The following is a 25,856-nucleotide window of genomic DNA, read 5'->3' on the forward strand; positions in this document are numbered from 1 at the left end:
AATTTTAGTAATCTAGTAACATATGATTCAGTTTATTAACTTCTCCAGTCTGTACAATTCTAGGCAGTTCCCCCTGTAACACATCTATGTTTACAAAGCGGCCAGCGTGGCTCCTCGGCAGCAGACGTAACTGCCTATGAAGCATTTCTAGAGTCCTGGCAGCCAGGGAGGCTGAGGCAGCCAAAGGTGGACAGGGCCATGGTGAGGAGCCTCTGGTGTGCTCAGGGCTGCCCACATGCTTGGCCATCAGTTCCTGATGCTACTGTGAGGTGACACCGCAAGCCAGGACGTTGGGAATCTTGGTTTCCTTCAAGCACCTGAAATTGCCAGTAGGTATTTAGACTATGCAGTTTTCCACAGATGGCGAGCAGCATGGATGTCATCAGTAGCAGTGAGGATGTATATGAGAGAGGAAAGAAGAATAATATGGAGGCAGCAAAAAGAGAAAAGAGGGAAAGAATATCAGAGGTGGAAAAGAAGTAAGTGATATAGGAAAAGAAGGTATAAGAAAATAGGTAGAGGTAAAAGGGATTCAGTTGATCAAGAAGTCTATTATGCAATATGAATGACATCAAATGATTGTGGTAACATTCATCCAAGGATGAGAAATCAGTAAATATGATTGATCTCTAGTGATGACCACAGTCTTAATTGCACACTTTGGATTTATCATATTTATTTATTATAAGAAAGAAAATGTATTTTGTTTTTGCTGGCATGGTACAATATTCTTTGTTCTTACTTTTCCAGCTTTTCAGATCTACCTTTCCCTCTGTCCTTTCTAAACTTGAGGAGACAGTCAATATAATGAATAGTAGTTTATCTTTAAATAAAAGACTAATAAATAAAAGACTTTTAAAACTTTCCTGTTTCACTTTCATAAATCAAGTTCAAGATGTCAGTTGTCCAATGCCAAACAGATGCCCTTAAAATTCATTCTATGCCAAAATTTTAAGATTAAACTTTAGGCTAGGCAATTAGATATATTCTCTTTACTCCCTTCCCCATTTGATAGGTAAACATTTTTTTCTTTGAGAAAAGTATAGTGAATGGAGAGTAGAGTTACCAGATTTCTGCATAACACAGGGGAAGCAGGTAGATAGAAAAGAAGCTTTTTATGCAGGAAAAATGTAAAACCTGTTCTGTTTGTTTATGGAATATGGAATATATAGCTGAAATGATCAGAACTGTGTAAAAAGCAGAGGTCCCATGCAGGACAGGTGACGAATCACAGCTACATGGCCAGGTGTGTTTCTTTGGATCTGATTGCAAATAAAGGAGACTGAGCGTGGCTTGGTGAATTCTCTGTCTGTCTAACAGGAAGCATAATAAAGGCATCAAAGAAATACCCAGAGGCAGGCAGGGAAGTGCTTACAGCTGACTGCGAGAAACACTAAGATTAGATACAGAGTTTGTGACCAGAAAACAAGCTGAAAAGTTTACTTACTAGTTCTAAAAGAAATATATTACCCCTTTCTGTTAGATTCCTGCTACACTAATTGAGGCACAACTTTTGATACATTTTTTCTAAATAAATAGGAATTCATAAAAGTACCTTACTCCTTCATCAAATTACTTTTCTGTTAGAAATAGCTCTATAGATCATAAGCCTTAGTTAGCTGCTTATGTGAGGAGTCAAAAATAAAAAAATTAGGGTTGAAAAGTGTGATGTGTATTTCCTAGATAGAGCAAAGATAAATATCAGAATTTGAGTGTATCAAAACCAGATTTTTTTGTTATAAGACCAAGTTCTTTTAATTTCCTTCTTTTACTTGCATTTTAGATGTTGATTACCACTTTTATTAGGTATCTCATAGTGTTTATTCTTTGTAAGTCTTTATAACTCAGTATTGCTGTCCAAATGGGACGAATATGTTTTCTATTGAGTTATAATGCTTTAAATACCAGTATATTCTTATTTAACAAAAGGGGTTATAATGCTGAGGAAGGGTAAACATAGGACCCTTTCTGACATGTATGTAAACTGCTAAAGAAATATAGGTATTAAAAGAAGCAATGAAATTGTTATTGATCAACATTATACTCTACTTGTGAGCACATGCATGTGTTTTGTGATGACTGTTGGTGCACCACTAAATGTTTATGTGGAATAATAGGTGGGTGAGCTGGGGTGTTGTCCTGGTTTGAGTGACACAGCACTAATTTCTCTTCTGATAAGAAAGGTCTTCTCTTCTCTTGGGAAGACTGCACTTTCAGAAGACACTAGTGTCTGAATTTGTGAAAATATTTACTTTGTAGCCAGCTATGGTATGTGGGTTTCAAGGTCTCAGTGTTCTCCAGCTTGCCAGGTGCAGGGATGAGGAGAAGTGAGACCTGAGCACTTGACCCAAGCTGGCCAACAGGATTATATCATACATGTAATGTTGAATGGCACATTCAATATAAATTAGAAAGTTTGCTGAGAAGTTCTGTTTCTCTCCCTCGATGGCTGTCATCCTGAGAACTTCTTGCTCTGGTGCCGGACCCCTGAGGCCTTCCCTTCCTCCAGAAACTGTAGAGCTCACAGTGTCCAACATTTGCTGTCTACTGCTGGGAGTGCACAGCTTCCTACTGATAGAATTGGTTGAGAATAATCTTTGCATATTCTGTATTGGTATTTGGATCAATATTGTTTTTTAGTGCTATTAATGTTAATTATTTAATCTTATTCTATTAAATCTGTTTATATTTCAACCCCTGTGTTTCCTTGTTTTTTCCTGATTCCCCTTCCTGGGTGGGAAGGGGTCATCGTGTGATGGAATGATTGTCTAAACGACAATAAATTGTTACGGGTTTCTCAAACCATAGCAGGTGTGTATGTGCTACAGCTGGGTATCTGCCTGGGACATAAAAACACATAGCACACATAGCTTTATCTTAGTTAGCTTCTGCATGAGCAGCAGCCCAGAGCCATTAGCATCTTTGACTAAGGCTTCTTGAGTTAGTACAGAGCTGGCCCAGAAATTCATGCTTCTGTGGCTTGCAGGCTCTTGGTAGCCAACAGCTAGATTAAAATTAGCTCAGTTAGTCTGGCCTGTGGGGCAAACACACCTCATGACTGCTGCATGCTAATTCCAGTAGCTGCAACAGCAAGGCAGGGAATGTGTGTGGAAACATGAGAACCGTATTGCCAATGCCCATGTCTTTGGCTGAACAAGACTCTGTGACTTTTCCATGTGTTTTGTGAAGTAACAAAGTGGAAAACACTTGACCCTCATTTCACCTTTTGAAGACACATCAATGATGCATGCAGGGCAACATCGTGTTCTCAGGATAACAAAAAGCTTTGTCAGCTTCCTCCCTATGCGCTCCTCAAACACCTTGGTTCCTGCTTGCCAGCGTTTTGCTGTTTGACTCCTGGCCTTTCCTGAGCAGAATTCCTTGCTTCAGAATTTAAAATGAATTTCCATTCATGTTTCTGCTGGGTTGGCAAGATAAAAAAATGAATTGCTACAGCTAAATCAAGCTGAAAGTTTATTGAAGTATTTGCATGAAATTGTATCACCAGTACAGCAAGTAATTCCGCATAAGAAAGCAAACATGCTGGTTCAGTTACCATAAGGATTTCTACAGAATAATGGAATACCAGCTTTTTTTAGCTCTTATAAAACCATTTCTTAGTCTTGCTGTGGATTCCTTTTATTTTCTCTGTATTAGCCTTGCTTATTCAGAAATTATTGCATCATATCAATTAATAATGTTTTATACAACTGTCTGACATTTCCTTTCTGCACTCATTGGCTTTAGCCTATTTTGTTGCAGGAAGCAGGCCAGAAAGCTGATCCTGTAGTCTGTCCACAGGCAAAAAGGAACTAGTATACTGTGCAGTAGAAAAAGTGTGTGAATTTCCTTATCATAGATATTTGTAGATCTGAATTTCTGCATTCAGCCAAGCTATTCCACAGGAAACTTGACTAGGACTAGGTGCATGATGTTCAAGATTGAAATGAAGAGTTTTCCTTCACAGAACTGCCTTATGTGAAAACAGTCTATACTTATCAGACCATCCCCACTTAGTCTCTAATCCTGACTAACTAACTCTGTGATGCTCATTTATTATGATAGTAAGTGCTATCAGTCATATTATAGCTTTTTCAATTAATTTAATAATTTCCCATAGGAATACATGTACAGCAATTCATTTCTCAGAACGTTGCCAATTTTTCTAAAATGTTTCAATTAAACACATTCTGACCCCTTTGATGTTGCTCTGAATTTTAATTATTTTCCATTGCCGAGTACTGGTTTAATGATGACCTGAATATATTTCTTAAAAACTAACTACGCGTTTGGTTGCATATAGCAAGGGTGAAAGGTTTATTCCTTGTGTATTGATTATTGGCCACTCATAATGAATGGTTCATTTCTGGAAGAACTTAGACCTTAGAGGCCAGATCAGGAGAAATACCGGGCACTCTCACTGCAGGCATTTTTTATCTCATACCAAAAGCAAAACAGAAGAAAATTTGACATGACATTTGCACATATTCAGATTGGACCATGCATTCTTAAATTGTGAATTGTGAAACACATCGTAAGAGGAAAAAAACCATCCTATTAACTTTTCCCCTCCTAATCTCAAATGAAATTTATGCAATTTATCTGAATGTTGGAGGGACTCCTTACAATATGGGAAATATTTAGAAGTTCTAAACTTCTTCACCAGAAGTTTTGCTTTTTTTGGAAAAAGTAACACCATGTTTTCCTACTTTTCCTTTTTTCTTATCCTTCTTTCTTGTACAATCTGTTTTACACTCCCATATTACTTGAACACACTTTCCCCATCAGAATTTTTCCACATTTTCTTCCTGAATCATGTGTCTAACCACTGTCATTTTTTTTCCAAATCTTTGTCTGTCTGGTCTCCACTTCCAAAGATCCCCAAATTTTCCTCTTTTCCTCCTCTAAGATAGAAGAATCAAAGCAGAAACTCTGACCTCTCTCTTCAGATCTTCTGAGACCCTTCAGCAACACCAGGAAATAAAGCAAAGAATAAACCAACCTGCAGTCTTCTGCCTGCCGCTCACCAGCCAATGGTTCATTGATGACTGTAAATAACTGCTGGTCAGGTTATTTAACTCTGAAAATTACTAATTCTGAAAAGTAAGTTGCATTTAATTTTGAAAATCTTCATTCAGGTTTCCAGTGCAAATTGGGAAAAACTGCAGAAATGAACCTTCAGCTACCTGACCATGCTGTTCTCCTGCGGTATTTCCGTACAGGCTCTGAGATCACCAGCTTTCTCTCCTGAGCAGGGGCACTGCCTCTGGTTTCAGCCATTTTTTATGACTCTGTATGTTGTGTGCATCAATGCTGTGAGAGGAGAAAGAGCCTCTGCATTTGTATGACTGTGCGATGAACTACATATTCTTCCCTTCTCATCCCACCCATGTACACACTTACTTTCCAGGTTAATGTCTCTGCAATGATCCTCTTCAGCAATGAAAACAACTCTCTCAGAGCGTGAGCAGCGAGTGGTTTGATCATCCAACCTGCTACGATTTGCAGGTACATTGGTGATGAGAATAGATTCAAAAGAATATTAAAAGCAGCAGAACTTCAAGCTGATGGCTTCTAGTGCCCCTGTCACTCACAGCGCTACTCAGTATGGTGTGTAAGGCCTTGTGTCACACAGAACAGGCTGCTGCTGCCATCAGGCCAGAACCTTGTTACCTCCTGTGTGACATAACATTGTTTACCAAGTTATGTAGGCAAGAGAGAAATGTATTCCCCAAACCTAAAACCCTAGGAACACAGTGTCATATGACACAGTGCTACATAGAGAAATTCTGAGAAGCTGAGGTCAGAAGCCAGATACTCAGCATTTCTTAAAAGCTCCGTCTTTATAATTTCTCCTTTGCTAGGCACGCTTACCATAATCTGGGTCACATTGCTTAAGGTCATTCTCTTATTTAGGTAATTAATGAGAAGACATGCAAATCCTTCCTAACACTGAAGCAAGAAGCAAGTGTTAATTTTATGCTTTATTGGGTTATTTTTCAAAAATACGTGCCTGTACTGCTGATTTGCTCCTCCTTTTCCAAGCCAACTGCATTTACTGCTCAACACCAAGGGATAATTAAAACTGCACTCAGAGCACGATGTGGAAGATTATTGCTGATAATTTAACCATTTGACTCTGCAATACCATTAGGCAATTGGCTGTTGACATACCCTTTCTGCTGGTAACCCAGTTCAGGTAACCAAGTGGCATGTTGTGTAAAGACCACATTCCAAAAGAGCTGTAGAATCAATGAGGAAGCTGAACTGGTTTCTCTTCAGATTTCAACAAGTTCTCATTTTTCATGTTTCATAGTGTTTACTCTCTGCTTTGTATCTTATTATTTTCGATTATTTTTTAGAAACACATTTTCTCCTCTATCTTCTTTCTTAGCATTAGGGGACAGAGCTAGGACCTCAGTTCAGGGCAAATTAGAATAAAAGGAAGCTTTCTTTATGATAGTGTAACCTGCTTAGCCTACTTACAGTGAGAATGCAAAATGCAGAAAGGAGATGTCAATAGACAGTTACAACGATCTGACCCTTTGTCTACCTTTTAAGAACCTGGCAGCAAAAGGAGATCACTCAGGTCTTCATGAGTTCCAGCGGGTGGTTCCACTTGGGCCTTTGTGAAGATAGTGGAAAAAGCAGCTTAAAAACACCTGATTGCACTCTGCAGCATTAATTTCTGTCATTACTCCAGCAGTTTAGACACTGTGAAAGCTACCCGCACCCGTGTGTGCTCAGTACTGAGAGGTGGCCTGAAGCTGGCTGTCCAGACCAATGATCTTTGTGTGTTACCTTCACCTGAAGCACAGGGTGTCCAGATAAGGCATGTTACAGGCCTATATGGCGGGACAGTGCAATGTGGTTACATCAGGAACAGTGACCTGGCCCACAAAAAAGTGACAATAAATGATGGGGTTGAAACTGGATAGAACAAGCCTCAGACCCAGGCACTTTAAATGGGCACTGGAAATCTCCACTTCTGTTTTTTTTTCTGCCAGTATACCATTCCCAGTGTTGCTTTTGAACAACTCTGTGGCCATACAGTGAGGCAGTTCAGGAACTAGTCCAACAAAGAATAAACCAGCAAAAAGAAACAGACTATTATTCAGTGAGATCAAAGGTCCCTGTGCAGGTTCACTATTCACCCTCTCCCCATTGAATTTGTGTGCCCAAGAACCAGAAGATGAGAACTTCTGCCAACATGCCAGTATATATATCCTAAGTCTCAGTTTAACTGAGCTGAAACTGCAATTCCACATTTGTAGAAGCAGAATCTGTAGACAGTCTGAAAAGTATGTAATGCCATCTAAAGAGAAATTAAAATGGGTATTTGATCAGATTAAATATAGTGTTTTTACCAGCATGGAATAACTTAGATTTGGGAACTTTTGCCCTGCAGACAGCTATGTCCAGCTATCTTATTGTTATAAATTAAAAGAATCCTTGAAGGAACATATTCCTCCTTAGAAGGAATATTGCAATTTTCAGCTAAGTTAGTATACACTCAGCTGCAGACAGGATATAAATTTGATCATTACATTTAATCCTAACCTAGTATTAAATACGAATCACGACCAATGGGTGTATCCCAGAATAAGGGCATATACATTCTCTAGTTATCACCAGTAATAAACGCCAGATTATAAATACCTCACCCGCAGACAAGTGCTGCATGGCTGAAGTCTTGCACAGCTGTTTTTGAGTCAAGCAAGGACTCTTCTTGCAGCTCCACATACTCAGCCTCCTCTTGCGCTGCTTCCCTTTTATCTGTCTGCGATTTGGACTGCTGCTTGCGCTGGCCTCCCCCTACAGTGCTGTGTTCCATTAAGCGTGGGTTGTGCCGTGCTTCACAGGTGTCTGCAGAGAGGTTTGAAGAAGGAGACACTGAGCAAGAATAAGGTGCCAGGAAGATTTCCTTGCTTTGGAAATATTTGTATTTCCCTTGCTATCTGTCTTAAAGAGCTGACATTGGCTGAACTCTTTAACATATTTTCCGCCTGAGCCCATTGCCAGAACTCAGATGCGGTAGGCTAGACTAAGAATTGGGATGAGGTAATTGACAGAGAGAGGTGGAGTTGTTCAGCCCTCTACCCGTTACAAGCAGCAGCTTATTTATTTCTAGCAGGAGGACGCTTGAGATTCCCTGCACTGTGATGAGAACTCCCTCTCTTCCTGGTATTTTTAATAACAGCTTTGACTTGTTAGAGAAAGTTCTTTCCGAGTCTGGGGAAAAAAAAAAATAATCAGAAGCAAGGCCTCTGAAGGTTGATACTACATTTAAGGAACCTGACAGAGCTTTCACGACCCTTAGTTGAGATGGCGTAAGCTTATTACAGGGTATGTTTCACTCTTAATTGGCAGCAAGACAAACTAAACTTTAATTCCTGTCTTCTTGCATTCATATATACGATATGAGCAGACTAACCAGAAAAGTTTCTTTCCCCATTTCATGCACACCATTGGCACATGCAAAAGAAAAAAAAATGTTGCTGGCTACTTAAGGTGATCTATGAACTATTGATTAGGAACAAGAGCTACATCAGAACTGAGAATCTGGCTTTTATTTTTACCTTTTGTGATAGAAACATCATAACTATATATTTTACTGTGTTTCTAATTAATTAAGCAGTAATGCAAACAGGTGCACAGTATTAAAAATGTGCATTTTGTACACTTGTACATAAATCTGTGGATGCTGTGTTGTATGTATATATGTATAGTATGTACATACAGTATGTACATATGTACAGTGTGTACATAAAATGTACAATTGTATACAAAATGGACAATAGGAGTTAAAAAACATACCTTATATAAAAAAAATACAAGGAGAGAAACTAATCTGAACATTTATGATTCTGGAGTTCAGATTCAACTCATTTTAATCCATACAAGTTTTGCTCTCACTTGCTGTTTAATTTTTCAGCTTCTGTGCTTGAGCACTGACTTTTATAAACAAAAGCTCTCATTACCTCTCCTTCTGGCTCCAAGATATTTCTAATCCTTCATTCACACAGAGTTATCCAGCTACAAATATGTGCTTATTTCTATTTATCTCACTTCTTGATGACATTTTTGTATTCATTGTAATCAGTGCATTCCATCCTAACTTACCTTCTGTGCAGATGTTTATTCAGTTACATCCTCAAACTCTTTATCATAACATAATGAAAGTATGAAGTGTGAGCTCATCAAAACACACAAGGGGGCGGGGGCAATAGCAGGCACTCTGAACCTGGTAGGTTGTCTAGCTAAATGTTACAACTGGGCTCTCCATCACTTTCCTGGTAATGGTGTCAGGCAGGGAGGTCAGCTCTGGTGCCATCTGCCTTTCAGGTTGTTACAACTTCTTTTTGCAAGCTACTGCCTCTCTTGAGATGCCAGCAAATTAGCTCCCTGTTGTGTGTAAAGCAAAATCAGCTCCTTTACCCTAAAGTTTAAACTGTTAGTTGGAACAGTGTAATTTCTTGCTATATTTATACATAATAAAAATGTTAAAACCATGCAGTTTTCTTTGTGGTGGTTAGAAAGAAGAGAGTAATAGGGGAAAGCAGGAGACAAGGGTTCTAAATCTACTCTTCTCCCTCTTCAAGAAATTATACCTACGATTTACTTATTGATTAATGCTCCTGTTATTGATAATTTTCAGCTAGAAGCTCTCAGGAGTAGGATCACTCTCAGCCTCTCTTCCTCCTTCCTTTTGCTGACAATTAGCATGACTCAGTCTACAAAGCATCTGCAGTGTCAATGACTCAGCCATGTGGCACGTGCCCCATCAGTCCATCTAGGCGTGATTTAAAAAAGAAGCAAATACAAGTTTTTTTGTGCTGTGGGAAGACAGCTCTTTCAATTTTATAAAAATAAAACGTTCCATCCAACCACCCACAGGAGGAAGTGACTTCATACAGCTGACCACTTAGCTGCCGCCCTAGTAATTGTCAATATATTTTATGTCTTTCCAGCAGGTCAAAAAAGCATTTTTCCTTTTGGTTCACATATAACTTGAAAGAACTCATATTCTGAGTTTAAGGAATATTTTCCAAAAATTAATTCATATAAAGCTTGTAGGTACTTGCCACATGCAGCCTACAGCCTCTAAGTACAAGGAGCGCTGTTGCTACTGGCAAAGCCACTGAGCAAATTCCAACTAGAGACCAGAGCACTTCTGTCATTCTTTCTCTCATGAACAAAATATTGTGCTGCATGTGTTACGTATCAGAAGGCACTTAGAAAGACGCTCCAAAGACAGAGGAAATTTTATATTGTTTATGAAGATATACATTATGTATAGGGGATACTTTATACATGAAGAGAGTAAATCTATTTTCAGTCCACAGCTATCATTCTCAGTACACTGCGGAGTGAAGCTGTTTCTGGCTGTGCTGATCTCAACCATGTGTCAAAAGTTTCCTTGATCACTCACTGAGTTCCAGTTCCCAAAACTCTTTCTCCTCTGAACACATAAGGGACATGCTTTATGGCAATATTTTCCATTCATTGCTTTCTTTCCAGTAAATGAATCTAATTTAATGTTTGAAATAGAGGTTCTGAGTAATTTTATTTACAGAGTGAGTCCTAAGGAACATTCCCCAGACACGTCCCTTTTTTTTGCCCTGAGTGAATGCAGAGGTTCTGCTGATATTTGTTAGGTGTGGACATCTTTGGAGGTTGACTATTTAAATTGTCAGCAGATACTAAATACCACTACCAGTTTCAAAGTTTAGTCAAACAGCCAATACATTCACAACAGCAGTATCCCCCCCGAGGGGAACCAAGGACAGCATAAAACAGACAGTCTACAAGTCTTCTGATAGTCTAGTCTAACAAATATCACTTATGCAGTATATTTCAACTTCAAAGGGTCTAGTTAATGAATCCTTAAATTTCATTCTGGCAGCAATTCAGAAAGCTGGAGCTCCATTACACTGAGTTGATTAGAGTTATCTTTTCTATTTTTAATGAGAGATATACTAACTCAGGGAGCTTACTGCAGAATCAGTGTCCTGGGAACAATCTGCAGGCCGTGCGCTTTTACTACACAGAAGGGGAAACATGGAGCAAGTTTGTATTGTTGTAAATGTTTGTTGCACGTCTTACAGTGGTGTCTTGGACAGTGGGAGGAGTCAGATGTTAGCCTGACCTGTGTTTCAGGTTACCTGCATTTGGGTAACACAGAGGGGCTACACTATACAAAGCAGGTTAATTAGAAGTCAGACATTCACTGAAGCAGGCTCCGTCTGACTCCTTGGCTCTGAGTGATTACTGAACAACAAACATGCCAAACTGCAATGCATGCCTCACCATACAAACCACTACACCAAAATAAGAGATAGCACTTGCAGCATTTAGAATCTGCTCTACACCTTTTGAAGTGGGGTACATATTTTATTTACATCTTTCAGTATGTGCTTTTTGTCCTCTGCTTCAGGATTAGTTGGTAAACATTTTTCTGTATAATAAGCTGATGTATAACTTTACTTCCAACATTCTTCAGTTTGGTATCTATTTGATGTCATAAATTATCCAGACAAGAAAGAAGTCCCAGTGTTTGAATCATTTCACCTGGAGTACCAGGAGCAATGGAATAATCAAAGAGAGATGACAAACATGATGTGCATTTACAATAGGGGAAAAAATGCTATCTGCTACGGTGTCAGCAATTCCCATCTTGCTAGTATGTACAATTTTCTACTGAAAGGGTTTCAAAAAACAAAGGATTCTGTCATCTGGCACCAATGCCCACAGCAACAAGTTCATAGACCTGACTGGCTCGTCAGGGCACTAGCATTTCTGAAATACAATTAAAAACATTATAATAGTGAATTACATGAATTAATGAAATAATTTGAAATAAGCTGATTCTAAATGAGTGAGTAAATGAAAGCTTCATGTAGAATCCACTTCTCAGTTGAAGCTCTTTGGAATTTGATCACAATTTATAGTTTGGATTATTTCCTCACACTGGATTTGGCAGGGGCTGTACTTGTCTAATAGCATACTAGACTATTTAGATCTTAAACGAATCATCAACCACCTGTAAACACACTGTAACACAAGTGGGTTTTGTAGAGCGTAGCAACAAAGCAAAGGCTCTTAAGAAGTCTGCTGTGTGCTGAACTGTGTCTTCCTCACTGCCTGATAAAGACCTATGACATCAGGAAATAAAATCTATACACTGCTATAAAATCACTTATCTGTTGTATCTTGTACAAGCAATTTTAAAATACGTGTTTAGTCGCGGTATAAAGTTAGTTGCAGCCAGAGTATTCAGATAAATGAAGATGAAATTAAATCTTAGCTGTCCAGCTCTCTTGTGAGACCTTCCTTTCTAGGAAAAAGACCCTGAAGAAGGGCTAAAGATTTATGAGAAGACACAGCTGGAAAAGGGGAGAGAGGCTGACACACGATCTCCCTCAGCCAAGAAGCCTGCCCAAAAGTTTATGCAATGTGTGTTTTCTGCACAGTTTCAGAATGTTCCCTCTGGAGAACACTTAACTGTAATACTTCTCGCTGGAGGGAAGAGTTGAAAGGTTAAGAGGTGTCTTATTGCCAAAAGATTGCATGAGGAAATAGGTGCTTCGAGGTCAGATTCGGCTTGAATGCCAAGGAATCTGTGAACATTGGGACATGACGCTCTGGCTTTTCTGAGGGACGGACTTCAAACCTTCTCACTGACAGGAAGAGACGTGAAAAAAATCTTGTGACAGACAGAAGAGTTTTCTTTCTTCCCGGGAAAGAGCAATCCGGCTCATTAGAAACAGCGTACCGAAGCTTTCTTCTCGAAAGAGAAGAACAAACCGGCTCGAAAAACCTAATAAACCTAACTGTAAAAATCAAGTAAGGCTTCCCCTTCTCCTCAAAGCCCACTACTCTTCCAGCGCCCCGTGACCGCCGCCCGACCCCGCAGCCCCCGAGCGAGGCCCAACCGTCCCACCCGCCCGCCGAGGGGCTCCCACCCCTCTCCACAAACGTAAAGCCGCGCCTCACGCCGTTACCGAGATAAAACGGGACCGCGGACCGGTTTTATCCCGCCTCCCACAGGCACCATCGGCCTTTGTTCCCAGCCGGGTCCGAGGAGGCCGCCACCCATCGTGCTGAGGGGGTACCCTCACACCATATTTACCCCTGTTGAGCGCAAGGACCCGTTACCGTATATACCCACATGGCGGACAGCACGGGAACGACGTTCCCAGAAAAGAGGCGTTACCGTATTTACCGCCAGTGACGGACCGCCACATTTCGAGACGTCAAGCCCAACACGTGCTCCCGTATATGACGGCGCAGAAGCGCAAGACCGTAATGTCCCTCATACAAGCGGCACGCCGGGGCAGCGCATGCGCTGTAAGGCGGCGGGGGCGGGAGCGCGACCCGGTGGGGTGAGGAGGAGCGGTCCGGTTCCGCCTCCTTCCCGCGGCTTTCGGTGCCGGCGAGGCCTGCCCTGGGCCTTGATTCGCCGGCCGGCAGCGCGGAGCCATGGCGCAGCGGAGGGCGGCGGAGCGCGGGCCTTGCCAAGGGGCGGCGGAGAGCGCCAGGCACCAGCGGCAGCTTCTAGAAGGTGCTGGGGCTTGGGGCGGCGGGGGGCGCGCGACCTCGTCCTGCTAGCGGTCAACCGCCAACGGTCAACCGCCCACCAAACCGCCCGCGGGGGGCCAGGGAGGCGCAGCGGGATGCCAGTGGCTGGCCGGGAGGCGCAGCGGGCAACGTCCCCTGGCCCCCCGCGGGCGGTTTGGCGGGAGAGCGGCAGCACGGCCGCCTGAGGGGGGGCCGGTGTGTGTGGTGTGTGAGGGGGTGAGGCGGGCTCCCCGCGCGGGGCCTGTTAGCCGCTACCCGCGGCGGGGTCGGGGGCCGAAATGGGGCAGCAACCCGCCCCACGTACGCGCTAATAAGGAAACAGGCGTGAGTTCGTGTGGTGCCAAAGGTGGCAGTGGCAGAAAGTGCAGTTCGCTGTTTTGTCCTTATTCGTCCTCTAAGTTTTGGTTTTTTTCTTTTAAAGCATTTATATTTTTTTTCCTCTCTGGAGAAGATGTCATTAAAATAAACCACTTATGGGGTATTCATGCTTGTCACTGCTACATGGATGCTGCCTTATATGCCCTTTCGGCCTTAACACAGCCAATGCACACCTGTGGGATCACGCTGACCTTAAAGCGAGTAAAATTGGCAGCTCGACCAGCCGGCTCTGTTTGGTCCGTGGGTTTCATCATCGTTTCGCCGTGTTTCACAACACTTTGGTGGCAGGGCAACTCTCTTGGATGTTGCGTGTTGGCATTGTAATCGTGCCACTGGCATCTACGAATAAAAAATACAGCTTTGGCGTTTTTGTGTTCTTCAGGTGACCAAAGCTGACGCTCCCTGCAAAGTTGTGCTAGCCTAGCAACGTCTGAGAGAGTTTCAATACATGCACACATTCACACCCTGGTGTGGATGCAGAAAGTTCTCATTGTTTATTTCTCTGTTTAAAATTCTTTGTGCTAATTAGCTGCATTTGTGTTAATCAGTGTGTTGCATGTATACGGTCATATTGATAAGAAGAGGAAAGATACAGAAGAAGCCTAAAATGTAATTGTATCACTTATTGTACTCCCATTACTTCCTTTACACAAGAACTTGAAGGCGAATAAAAGCTTATATAGACACATCCAAGAGAAGTCTTTTTATGGGTGTAAAATCTATGTAATTCCCAAGTCTGAGAACTGTAATCTTTATATCCCAGGCTGGTGCGTGTGTCTGTTTACATGTGTTTTCTCCTGGTGCGTCTGTCTCATGTAACTGGCTAGTGGTTGTGCTTGGTGTTCTTTCTTAGGAGAGGAGAAAAAACCCCCAAACCAATGGTTAATGAGCCTGTCTCAAAGTTGCATTGTACATACCGAAGATTTAACTTCAAGTTAAATCTCTAGTTAACTAGACTGGCAGAAGATTTCTGGCAAAAAGGAGAAAAAAAGTATGGCTTACTTTGTTTTGCTTTATTTTTCTTTACAAATTTATTTATAAATTGAGGCTTAAATTATTATGGATCACAGAAACTTACTTCTGTGGGGTGTTTGCCAGTGTAAGAACTTCAAATTTGTTTGAAAACTGTTTTTTTTTAAACTTTGTTTTTGTTTAATTTCAGGGAAAGCTCAGGCAGAAGGTGGATCAGCACGGACATCACTTCTTATTTTAGTGTCCATCTTCTTATCAGCTGCTTTCCTTATGTTCCTGGTATATAAAAATTTCCCACAACTTAGTGAGTAAGTATGTCAGGAAAGATTAATTTATTTGCTTTTCGTTCAGTATCAAATTGTAGAGGAGCCCACATGGGGTTAAGTGATTTTTAAACTGACAAGAGTTAATTATAGACATAACCTAATATTTTTAAAAGGGAATTTGAGTTTGTAACCTAGAATGTGAGGATACAGAGCTTAATATTTAAATTCTAACCCATAGGATCTGTATAAACAGAGTTGTACTTGACCTAGGGTTTCTGTTGCACAGTTGAGATACCGTGTTTTGAAAAGTTACCCCCTGTCGCACTAGCAATGGTAACGCACTATGTTCTTAACTGTCCTCAGTTGAGAGCCAAGACATACTTGTTTAGGGCTCGGTTTACTTTAAAATTCTTTGTGGACTGGTATAACTGGAGGCTGTCATCGGAAGGGGGCATCCTTCTTCCTTAGCATCTAAGCTTCACATTCTCTTTTTCTCCTTTCTGTTGTACCTAGTACCCCATGTTGGGAAGGTAGATAGTTTGACAAGATGGAAGCCTACTTGTCTGACAACTTTCTTTTTTTCTTTTAGTAGTTAATTTTCTGTCTGATTAACTTGCTCAACAAGTTGAGTTTGCAACAGTCCAATCACTAAGTCTGGTACAGAGGAGGAGAGGACACTCAACTGTGCTGCCCAGGGTTGCACCAGATTAAGGTGTGACACGAGATTTTGCTCTTAAAGCTTTGTTTGTTTGTGAGGTAAAGGTCTGCCGCTCTTGCTGCACTTCAAATGTTACGACCCTAGTGTTGAGGCAGTTACAGTTGGTTTTGGCTAAAACGTTGACCACTGTTCAGTTGCCAAGGTTTGGTTTGAGTAATTTTTTTTTTTTTGATCAGTACTTGATAGGAAAAAAACCCAACAACCTAGAACTGAAGCAGATTATTGTAATGAATTAAAAAAAAAAAGTTTGAAAACATCTAAAAAGGAGAATTTTCTAACACAAAAAACCAGTGTAAATATCACGTGTTAGTCTGAGAACATCATCACAACAATAATCGTGGTTTATTTGCTGAGGATGTAGTTTAGTTATCTATATACTCAGAAAGTAATTTTACTGTACTGTTTGATTATATTTACTACCATTCCTGCTTTTTTTTTTTTTTTCCAGAGAAGAAAGAGAATGTATAAAGGTTCCTAGAGATATGGATGATGCAAAGGCGTTGGGAAAAGTCTTGTCCAAATATAAGGACACATTTTATGTTCAAGTGTTAGTGGCTTATTTTGCCACATATGTTTTGTATCCTTTTTCTGATACAAAGGGCAGTTTTTATGTAGTCCTATTTCTCTAAAAAAGAAATGGCAAGTACAAACTTAAAAATTCTTGATCATGGGTGGGGAAGGCTAACATACCTAGGTTTGTTTATAAGTAGACACAAATATTCCAAAATCTTTGAACTTAAAAACATTTCTTATGTGTTTCAGTATGCTTTTTGGACTGTAAGAAAGGATTGAGTAGAAGGAAATTGATGCATGCATGTATAGTAGTAAATGTTGTTGGAGGTTTGCGTGCAGCTTCACCTTGACTGTATCTGTTATGGACAATATTTTTAGCTTTGGTATTAGATTTGGTCTCATGCTATCTTTTTTTTTTTTTTATTGCAAACTGAATTGCCAGTTAGAAATTACTGTTGATTCTGAAGGAAAACTGACACTACTGCACTGTTCTTCATTCAAAAGTGCCATATAAGGGTAATTTACAGAATATTTTACAGCATTTCTGAAGGAAAGTGTTTTGAGCCTTCTTTCATTTCTGCAGTGTCCACATTCAAAAACCAAACCTCTATTTCCTTTTAGAGAGGGAAAAATTTCTGAAGTACTTTCTGCCTAGGGAGGCACAAAGGCTACCTGTGTTCTGTGTTAACTTCTTTTTCCTGAGTGCTGAATATATTAATTAATCATTAAACACACTCTTAACTGGAACACTTAACTAAAGGTTAATAACTTTTAAAAACTGTATAAGAAGTCTGTTTCATAGTTTAATGCAGGAGGCTTTTGTAACTGAGAAAAATCAGCCCTGAATGTGTCATTAGTAATTATCCTCTAGCTCATTCTTTTTAAGGGTAGTTCACAAATAATAGATTTATGAAGAAAATTAAAATATTAGTTTACATATTAACACGAAGTAGAATGGAATTGGCTGTTATTTGAACTACTGTAGCAGCTGATGTGACGACATTTACTGTCTCAGCAATAGACTGTGATCAGTTGACAAGCATGTTACAGTTATCTCAGAACCTTGACACTTGCTTAGGAAAAGCTGTACTGGTTGTAATGGACTTTAATATCAAGGAAGATGATTTGGCTTTTTGATATTTCAGTCAATTCAACTCAGATAAAATAGTGTGCAAAAAATATTTGATTTATAAGATTTCTATTCAAAGTGGGCAATATATCAGTCTCAAGAATGCCTAGAAAGCCTTAAGCTCAACAGCCTGTTCACTTATGCTGCAGAAACTTAATTTTTGTGGTTTTAAAAAATTCTGACTGAAATTAGTGATTGTGTATCCTAGTTAACTAGTGATTGCACCACGCCTATTTGTAAGGAAGTAGTAGTTGCTTTTATATATGCCAGTCTTTATGAAACTCCTAGTAGTTATGGGCTTGGGCAGGAGTTCTGTGAACTTCTCAGAGAGAATCTCTGAAATGTGCATACCTCTAGTCAACAACGTAAAATCAGAAATATGTTTTTTTCCTGTAATGTTACAATAAATCCTTATAAAATTAAAATTTGCGTATAAAATTAAGAATTTTAAATTTAAAGAAAGTTAAATTTTTTTTCTTGACTAAGATGCATCCAGCTTGCAAACATTTGCTATCCCTGGGTCTATATTTCTCAGTATCCTGTCAGGGTTTCTTTATCCCTTTCCGCTGGCCTTATTTCTTGTTTGTCTGGTAAGTATGGAAAATAGTTTGCAAGGGCATATATTGGTATCTATTTGGAATACAACCAAGCATCTAAACAGCTTCCTGTTTGAAATTATCACAGTCTGAGTGAAATAGGGGTATGAATGACTTCTCATTCATCTCTGTTGTGAAAACAGCGTTACCCACAAAATTCACTGGAGCATTGGGAGATGATCCAAAAAACTAAGCTGTTTCTCCAAGTTTTCTTGATAATGGAGGCACCTGGGTGTGAATCAGCCAGAGTTTCCTTTAATTTAATGTTGTCTACCATCCATCAGAACCTGATTCTAATTTCAGAACATGGTTACTGCATTTTTGTTTCCCCCCTGCAAAACAGATCTGTTTTTAAATGGCCTAAATACCCAAGAAACTTAATTTAAGATATGAAATGTTTTGTTACTGACAAGCCTCAAAAAATGTCATGTGAAAAAGATGCAGTCATAAGGAGCCTTACTACTTAAGAATGAGGTAATTGAGTAGGCATGGAGGACCAAGTTGATGAATTTTCAAGTGTGAATCTTTTTAATGCCATTGTGTTCCTTACTTGCGAAGCTTTTACTGTTCAAAATCTTAAAACTGCAGAAGCACTCAATAGTAACCAATAAGTAATCAACATTGTCTACTTTGAATGTTAAGATTGCTCTAAATGCCTTGGGAATAAAGGGACTGTCTTGGGTCAACAACATTCTTGGGGAGCGTGTATATACTGCCAAAGGAGAGCCCTCCAGCCTCGATGGAGGGCCGCAGAGAAGCAGGCTCTATCCAGCCAGTGTAGTTAATAGGGATGTAAAGATAAGATTAATTGGAGTTTCTGCTCATTTGTTCTTTTTTTTTTTTTTTTTCTAGTGCTCAGGACTTGGAGCTTCATTCTGCTATATGCTTTCATACCTAGTGGGACGTCCTGTTGTATACAGATATTTAACAGAAAAAGCAGTAAAATGGTCAGAACAGGTAAATTTTCTAAAGATGCTGAAATGTATGATAAAAAATGTACGTTGGAATAGCATGGAAAACTAGGGGGTCTTGTGCTTGTGTATCTAGTTATAAAGACAGCATTCTGACTCCTTTCTGGCACTGTGTAGTTACTTTACCTGAGTGTTTTTAAACAGTGGGGAGTATTCCTGGGTTTATGGTATTTCCTGTAAGGAAGCTGTTTTTACCTAGGAAGTGTTTGCAACTGATAACCCCCTTATTTTAGCTAATGTCAATTGGATACCTCTCCAGTTTCAATTTAAAGTAATGACTCTCTAAGAATTGAAACTAATGAAAGCTGTGTTTGTGTTTTTATAGTGAAAGAAAACCCATAGCTGTATGTCTGATTATAACACCTTAATTTGAAGATGTTATTGTGGTTGGAGCATTTAGAAACTTTCTCTTACAGTATCTGATAGCATTAGTTACAGCAAGTGTTAATTGTCAGATGAAGTTAAAGATTTTTCCAATACAAAATCATAGTGTGATTAGTATTTGGCGTCATGTCTCTTGCTTTGATACTCTGAAACACAAACAGATTTTTTTTTTTTGCAAGTATGAAGCATAACTTACTACTGTACTCTATTCAAGATTTTTCAATTGCTTGAAAATATTTTAAGCTTATTCTTCATTAGGCGAGATGTCGAGTTGTGTCCTGCACAATTGATCTTACTAAATAATGTAGTATTTTGACTCTAGACCCAAGTAAATCTTGGTATCACAGTATAATCTTGAGGCTATTCTCTGAGTGGCAGTGGTTACTATTTCCGTTAGTAGAACTGGATGTGTGATTTAAAATCAGGTAGCTACATGTGCAGCTCATATCTCACTGCTTCCAGGTTAATTGGACTATGCCATGCTTGCATTTTGAGGGCTAAAGATATTTTATGTGCAGGATTAATCAATGTTTAAATATTTGTCCTTTGCGAAGATTAAAAAAAACCCACAGTGGTATTACTAAACAATAGCAGGGTACTGACTTTAGTGTTGCAGTTAAAGCTAAAGTTGGGGGGGGAAAACAGGGTTGTGACTGGTGTGAGTTGCTATGTGAAATTTCAGATGGAACTGTGATCAGACCAGGTTTGGTTTCAACTGTGTGGGGCCAGATGACCATGTTTAGTCTTAGGCTTAGCGAAGGTTTGCCAGGATAGGTCAGAAGTGATGGATGCTTTGCTATCCTTACAACTTGGTTTGAGGTTACAGTTCGTGTTTGAAAGGGCTGAGGTGCAAAAGCCAGGCTGGAAGGAGAAGAGGGTTTGATGTAGTACTAATGTAAGGAGCTGGGCTAGACTTGAAAATATAACGAAGGCTGTAAATAAAGTTGGGGCTATTGTGGTTGTTCCTGCGTAAATGTTCGTGCTAGATAGGTTTTGCACTGTGTTGGCAGCATCCATCTGATGAACTTCAGAGCCATGACCTGGGTACGTTTCCAAGTGAGGAATACAGCTGTGTTTCAGGTTTGGTCATGAGTTAGGGTAGAATGCATTGAGGAACAAATTTCATTGCTAGTTCCTGCAAAAGCTTTAGGAATAGGTTGATAAACTGGCCATGTTGATTGGGCTGTAGTTAGACAGGCAGAGGTTGCTGTGCTAAAGTTAGGGTTAGGCCTGCTGCTGCACCGAATTACTTATTTGCTGTTTTGATTGGCTAATTCAGACACATCATCACCATGCTCTACCACAGACTGGTATTTCCAGACTAACTTCAGTACTATTTAACAGGTGATTCACTGATGACTCTTCCTGGAGTCACTCATTGTTTAACTGATTTTTATGTTTCCAACTTGTAAATTTCTACAAAAGATACACAAAAAAACCCCAAACCCTAACAAACATCTAGTAGTAAAATCATTGTGTATTTTCAAGGCACTGAAATTTACTGATTTGTTTTGTTTTGTTTTGTTTTTTGTTTTGGCAGGTTGAAAGACACAGAGAACACCTCATTAACTACATAATATTTTTGAGAATAACACCTTTTCTTCCCAATTGGTTTATCAATATAACATCTCCTGTAATTAATGTGCCATTGAAAGTATTTTTCATTGGCACTTTTCTAGGTAAGAATTCTGGCTAGTGAACTGCAGTTTGGGGGTAGCCAGAAGAAGGGATATTACTTGCTTCTTTCTGTATGCATTGTTCAGCAGAGATCACCACCTACTGGACAGCTGAAAAACTGCACAAGGATGTTGGTTTTGTACTTTTCGATGTGTGGAGCTTGTAGCATCAAAAGTGTTTAGTACTCAGGACTATTCTGATATACTGTATCAGAGGTAATGAGCCCAGGCTAATTACTTGCTTAAGGAAACATACATAATATGAACACTTTATTAGTAACTTTTTTATTCCGCTCCACGACTATAATACTTTTGTGAACTTCTATAAGCTCCTGTTTTGAGCTCAGCATAATTGTGGGGGGATGGATGTGGCTTTGATCTGAAGGACTGTTTCTCCCCTTCCCAATCCATTTTGTTCATTGTAGTATATTTTCCCAGGAGTGAATTCATAGTTTAACTAAGGTAGTGCTAAACACTTCAATTTTGTAATTGGCGTATTTTTGCAAATACTTTTTAATCTGGTTAGGAACAATCCATATTTTTCCTGTGTGAACCTAAATAAAACCCATTAGTAGAGACACAACTTGAAATCTGCAGAGTCTGGGAAAATAATCTCTGCTCTTTAATCTTCTGTGTTTGAGTTGGTGTTAAAAATATTAAAAATTGCATAAAACCAGTTCTTTTGATAAGTTTTTTTTCTTTGAATTTTGTATTTACACCCTTCAAGTACAAGGCAACAAAGTCTGAAATTTTTGGTGTTAAAAGCTGGATGACTAATTTATGATTTTTGTTTTCCCCATTTTTTCACCCTAACAAGCTGTTTCTTCTTCTTTTGCCCTTCTACCCTTCTGATTCCCTGCTCCAGGTGTGGCACCACCATCTTTTGTAGCCATTAAGGCAGGAACAACGCTGTACCAACTTACAACAGCAGGGGAAGCTGTTTCCTGGAACTCTGTTTTTGTTCTCATGATTCTAGCCATCCTCTCCATCCTACCAGCTGTCTTCCAGAAGAAACTGAAACAGAAGTTTGAATAAGGATCAAACTGGACCAGAATTTCCCATAATTCATCTCAGGATCAGCACTTCTGATATTTGTATATTTGCTTTTTTATTGGATCTTAAGCAATTAAAGGGGAGGCTTGTAATTGGTAAGAATGTCTTTAAAAGAACACGTGGCCTAAAATTGAAGGAACTGTGTTCAGAAATGTACTGCATATGGTTTTGTAACCAAACTATCAGTGTTTTACTTTGGGAAGGGGTGTGTGGCCCTCAGGATGAGGAAAGTGAAAACACAGGTGTAGGACTGCTCTGATTACATGCAGAGCAAAAATTGTAATGTAGACATAAAGTGCAGATAATGCTTTCGAAAACTTGTGAGGAAAAAAACCCTTAATTATTCAGTCCAATTTTGTAACAATTGTCTGTAGGCTTGCATGTGATCTGGTCTGAGTACATTTCTCATCAACAATATTTCTCTTCTTTTTTTGCCTTTGCGAGTTCCGAAATAATAGCATAATATAATAACGGTGCTCACTCAGAAACAAAGGTTTTTTTGCAGTACTTTACAATGATATTCTCATCCTGATTGTTTACTTCTATTTATTAGTACTGTGCGCATTTAAATACTTGAACTTACATCTGCTTTACTAACTGGATTAACAAAGGCAAGTGTCACATCATTCCCTCTTGTCGTCTGTAAATTTTTATTCTGGAAGAGTATATAGGAAGGGAGGGAGTGGATTAGAATTTTTATCATGGGTGGCTGATGATTTTGAAGTTCTAATTCTAATTTTTTTACTAATGATTATTTTGCCAATATCTCACTTGCATAGATTTATCCTGCCAATTTAAGAAAATGATCATATGATTATATAAAACTCTCAGTTCTCAAGTGATTTAAAAATGTTTAACTTGAAGCAGTGTAATCTTACCATTTCTCAAGCAATATGTAAAGAACATAAAATTTTCCATTGCAGCTCGATTCGCTAGAAATGTCAGGTACACAAAGTGGTGCAGTTCTTATTAAAGAGCTGATTCCAAATAACGTTCAAAGCATCATGTAACAGAAGTCTCTTATGTCAGTGTATGTACAATTGAACGGATGATTCCATTGTCTGGTAAGTCAGTAACTGGCAATGGGCAACCAGCTATGGTTCACCTTTAAGTAGAAATGTTCACTCATAAGGTATATGATACCTCTCCTCATATGGTTAAAACTGTTGTAGTTTGTTGTATTGTCAGTGGAATCCCATAAAATGAGGCCCTGATCAGCAAGGAACTGGGGTGTGCATTTGAGTTTTATCCTACTGAAACCATTGCTGCTTATATGCTGTAGGTTGGTGCCCCTGGAGTATCTTGCTGAAATGGGTGTTGACACATTAGCATATGCTCCAATTCAAGGGTTGATTTGTCTGTGTCCTCATGTTAACTCGTCATGCAACAGATCATTGGGATGTAAGAAAACAGTTCCATGAATGTGATAATGTGAAAGGTACCGGTACCTTTAAAGAGTTTTGTTCTTTTTGTGACATAATGTTAATTGACTCCTTCATTTCATCACAGTATTACATGTAAATATATAGTAAATATTATTGATACACTATTTGTCTTTTATTTAAATCCAGGCTGCACAGTAAATGGTATTTTTTACATAGGTAGATAAAGGAATTCATATAACTTCTGTTTGCAAGCTTATTGAAAGATCACTTAGCTTCTGTAATTGTTTTGTTATTTAGAATTTACTCTAAAAGTGTCCTTTATTGGCATTGAAAACTGAACAGTGATTATTTTTATTGCTGCAGTTCTAATCTTGGAGGTCATCTACCCAGGGGATTTATTCCATAGTAAACTTGAGTGTGAATTTAGCAGTTGTGAGCAAGTGTCCCCTGGACTATTGAGTGTGAAGTTGCTGTAGATTTACAGCCTACTTTTCTGCATAGTTATTTTTTCCTGCAGATGAACTCTCAGAATAAATTACCTACTATTTATTGTCTAGTGGCTTTTCTCAAAATTTGGCTCAATTTCTGGTTAATAACAGATGCTGTTGTAAAATTCCTTCTATATAAAATCCCTGTATAAAGCAAATATTTTTGTGGAACCTTGACACTAAAGAAGGAATTGAGCTATGTTTCAATTTAACATGAATCATGCTATCACTTGACGTTTTCAAAGAGTTATATTTCACTGTGTAGATGGGATCAGGCTATGTTACTGAAAAACCTGTTGTGTTTCAGCCATAGACTGGGTTCCCATCACAGTGGCTAAAAGCCTTAAGACCTTAAAAAGGTTGAAAATAAGGTTCTTTCCTTTTGCGAAACCTTAAGGGGTTTTTAACTTGTCCCTTCTGTGTTTATCTTCAGCTGCCAGTGGCCTCGGGCAGTTTCCTACCCCATGAGGACTACTTCTGAGGGTTGTGACGAGTAAGGAAGGCCTTGTGAAAAAGGCAAAAAAGCACTGTGCTGTGGAATACTGTACTAGCCTGCTCTTCCCTTTAGGGAATCCAGCATGTGATCCAAGAGATAGCCATAACATTTTGACAGGAAAACAGTAGCTACTGTGAAACAAATAGGGAAACTGGGAAGATGTAGCTTTGTTTTTTAATTGCAAGGAATTTTGAGCTGTTAGGCTACCTGTTTATCTTTTGGAATTTTTTGTGATACCTGCATGACATCATTACTAAATGTCTTTTGCCATTTGATAATAAAGCTATTATATAAAACATGAAACATTGCATTTTTGAGTGCAACTAAGCGTGCTGAACTTCCCACTAAGCTTAATTTTTTATTAACCTGTTTAAAAGGGATGAGTTCCTCTAAAATGGTATTTTTAATGACTGATTAAAAATTAAACTGAGCTGATCACATCTGTAGATAAGATTCATTCTGTTTCTTCCTTTATTTCCTATTTACATGTAGGTAAACTTGACTTCCTTTTCTATCTGAACTTCATTTATCACAAATAGTAATTTTGCCAAGCTTTTATATTTTGCACTGGAAGGCAGTTTGGTCTAGCTCATTTCATCTCTTCAAATAGAACCATTTGTGTAATTTGCCTTTTTTTTTTTTTTTTTTTTTGCTTGAATTCCTAATGGAAGGCTAATGTGCCAAAGTTATTACAGCTTCATTCACCTTCCCTTAATATTCTGTTATGTCCAGTTTATGGAATTCTTTTTTTGCCTTGTGTAGAAAACTGATGCTGAAAGCTTGCTGAAGGGTTGAGACAAACAAAGTAGAAGTTAAAAAATGAGAAGTCTTTCTTCAAAATGTTAGTGAACTATGCTATTATGCAAAGTCAAAACATGGTTTTGTCAAGCAACTTTGAAGATTTTTGTGTGTTGCTCCTGAGAATATTCACCATGTATAGTTTCTGTGATAACCTAGTTTTACGATAATAACTAAAATGCAGTATGGATTGCTCTGCTTTGCAGTAGAGCTGAAGTATGCTGCCTGCCTCACGCCATGCAGTTTACTCTGGATTAAGCTGAACAACCAGCAGAATCGTCTGAACCAGGTAGCTGACCGAGGACTGAAACACCCAGCAGCTACTGCAGGTACACCTTTACAAATGTAAGGATTAGCTGAAATAGATGCCTTTGTGAGAGCTCTCGCTACAGGAATGAAATTCATACCTCCAGTGTTTTGCACTAGAAATATATTAAAAAGGAACAAAACAG

The 25,856-nt window shown here is 39.1% G+C and overlaps 1 protein-coding gene and 1 long non-coding RNA gene across 2 annotated transcripts; one reads left to right on the forward strand and one right to left on the reverse strand.

The window, feature by feature from the left end:
* Positions 1-326: 326 nt before the first annotated feature.
* On the reverse strand, positions 327-7,727 carry LOC309673225. Its single transcript, XR_014269299.1, has 3 exons — positions 7,665-7,727; positions 6,554-6,625; positions 327-342 (listed from the first exon to the last, which is right to left on the reverse strand). It is a non-coding gene; the product is annotated as an uncharacterized lncRNA (long non-coding RNA).
* A 5,755-nt stretch (positions 7,728-13,482) lies between these two features.
* On the forward strand, positions 13,483-25,051 carry TMEM41B (transmembrane protein 41B; the record flags this gene model as incomplete). The annotated part of the gene is made up of 7 exons (XM_082485547.1): positions 13,483-13,564; positions 15,122-15,239; positions 16,364-16,492; positions 18,054-18,147; positions 19,006-19,110; positions 21,049-21,187; positions 22,050-25,051. The coding sequence occupies 7 exons, from the start codon at positions 13,483-13,485 to the stop codon at positions 22,217-22,219; spliced, it is 837 nt and encodes a 278-aa protein (XP_082341673.1). The 3' UTR covers positions 22,220-25,051.
* Positions 25,052-25,856: the final 805 nt, after the last annotated feature.

Source organism: Vanellus vanellus (assembly GCF_965231255.1).
Source record: "Vanellus vanellus genome assembly, chromosome: 6".
Classification (NCBI taxonomy): Eukaryota; Metazoa; Chordata; class Aves; order Charadriiformes; family Charadriidae; genus Vanellus; species Vanellus vanellus.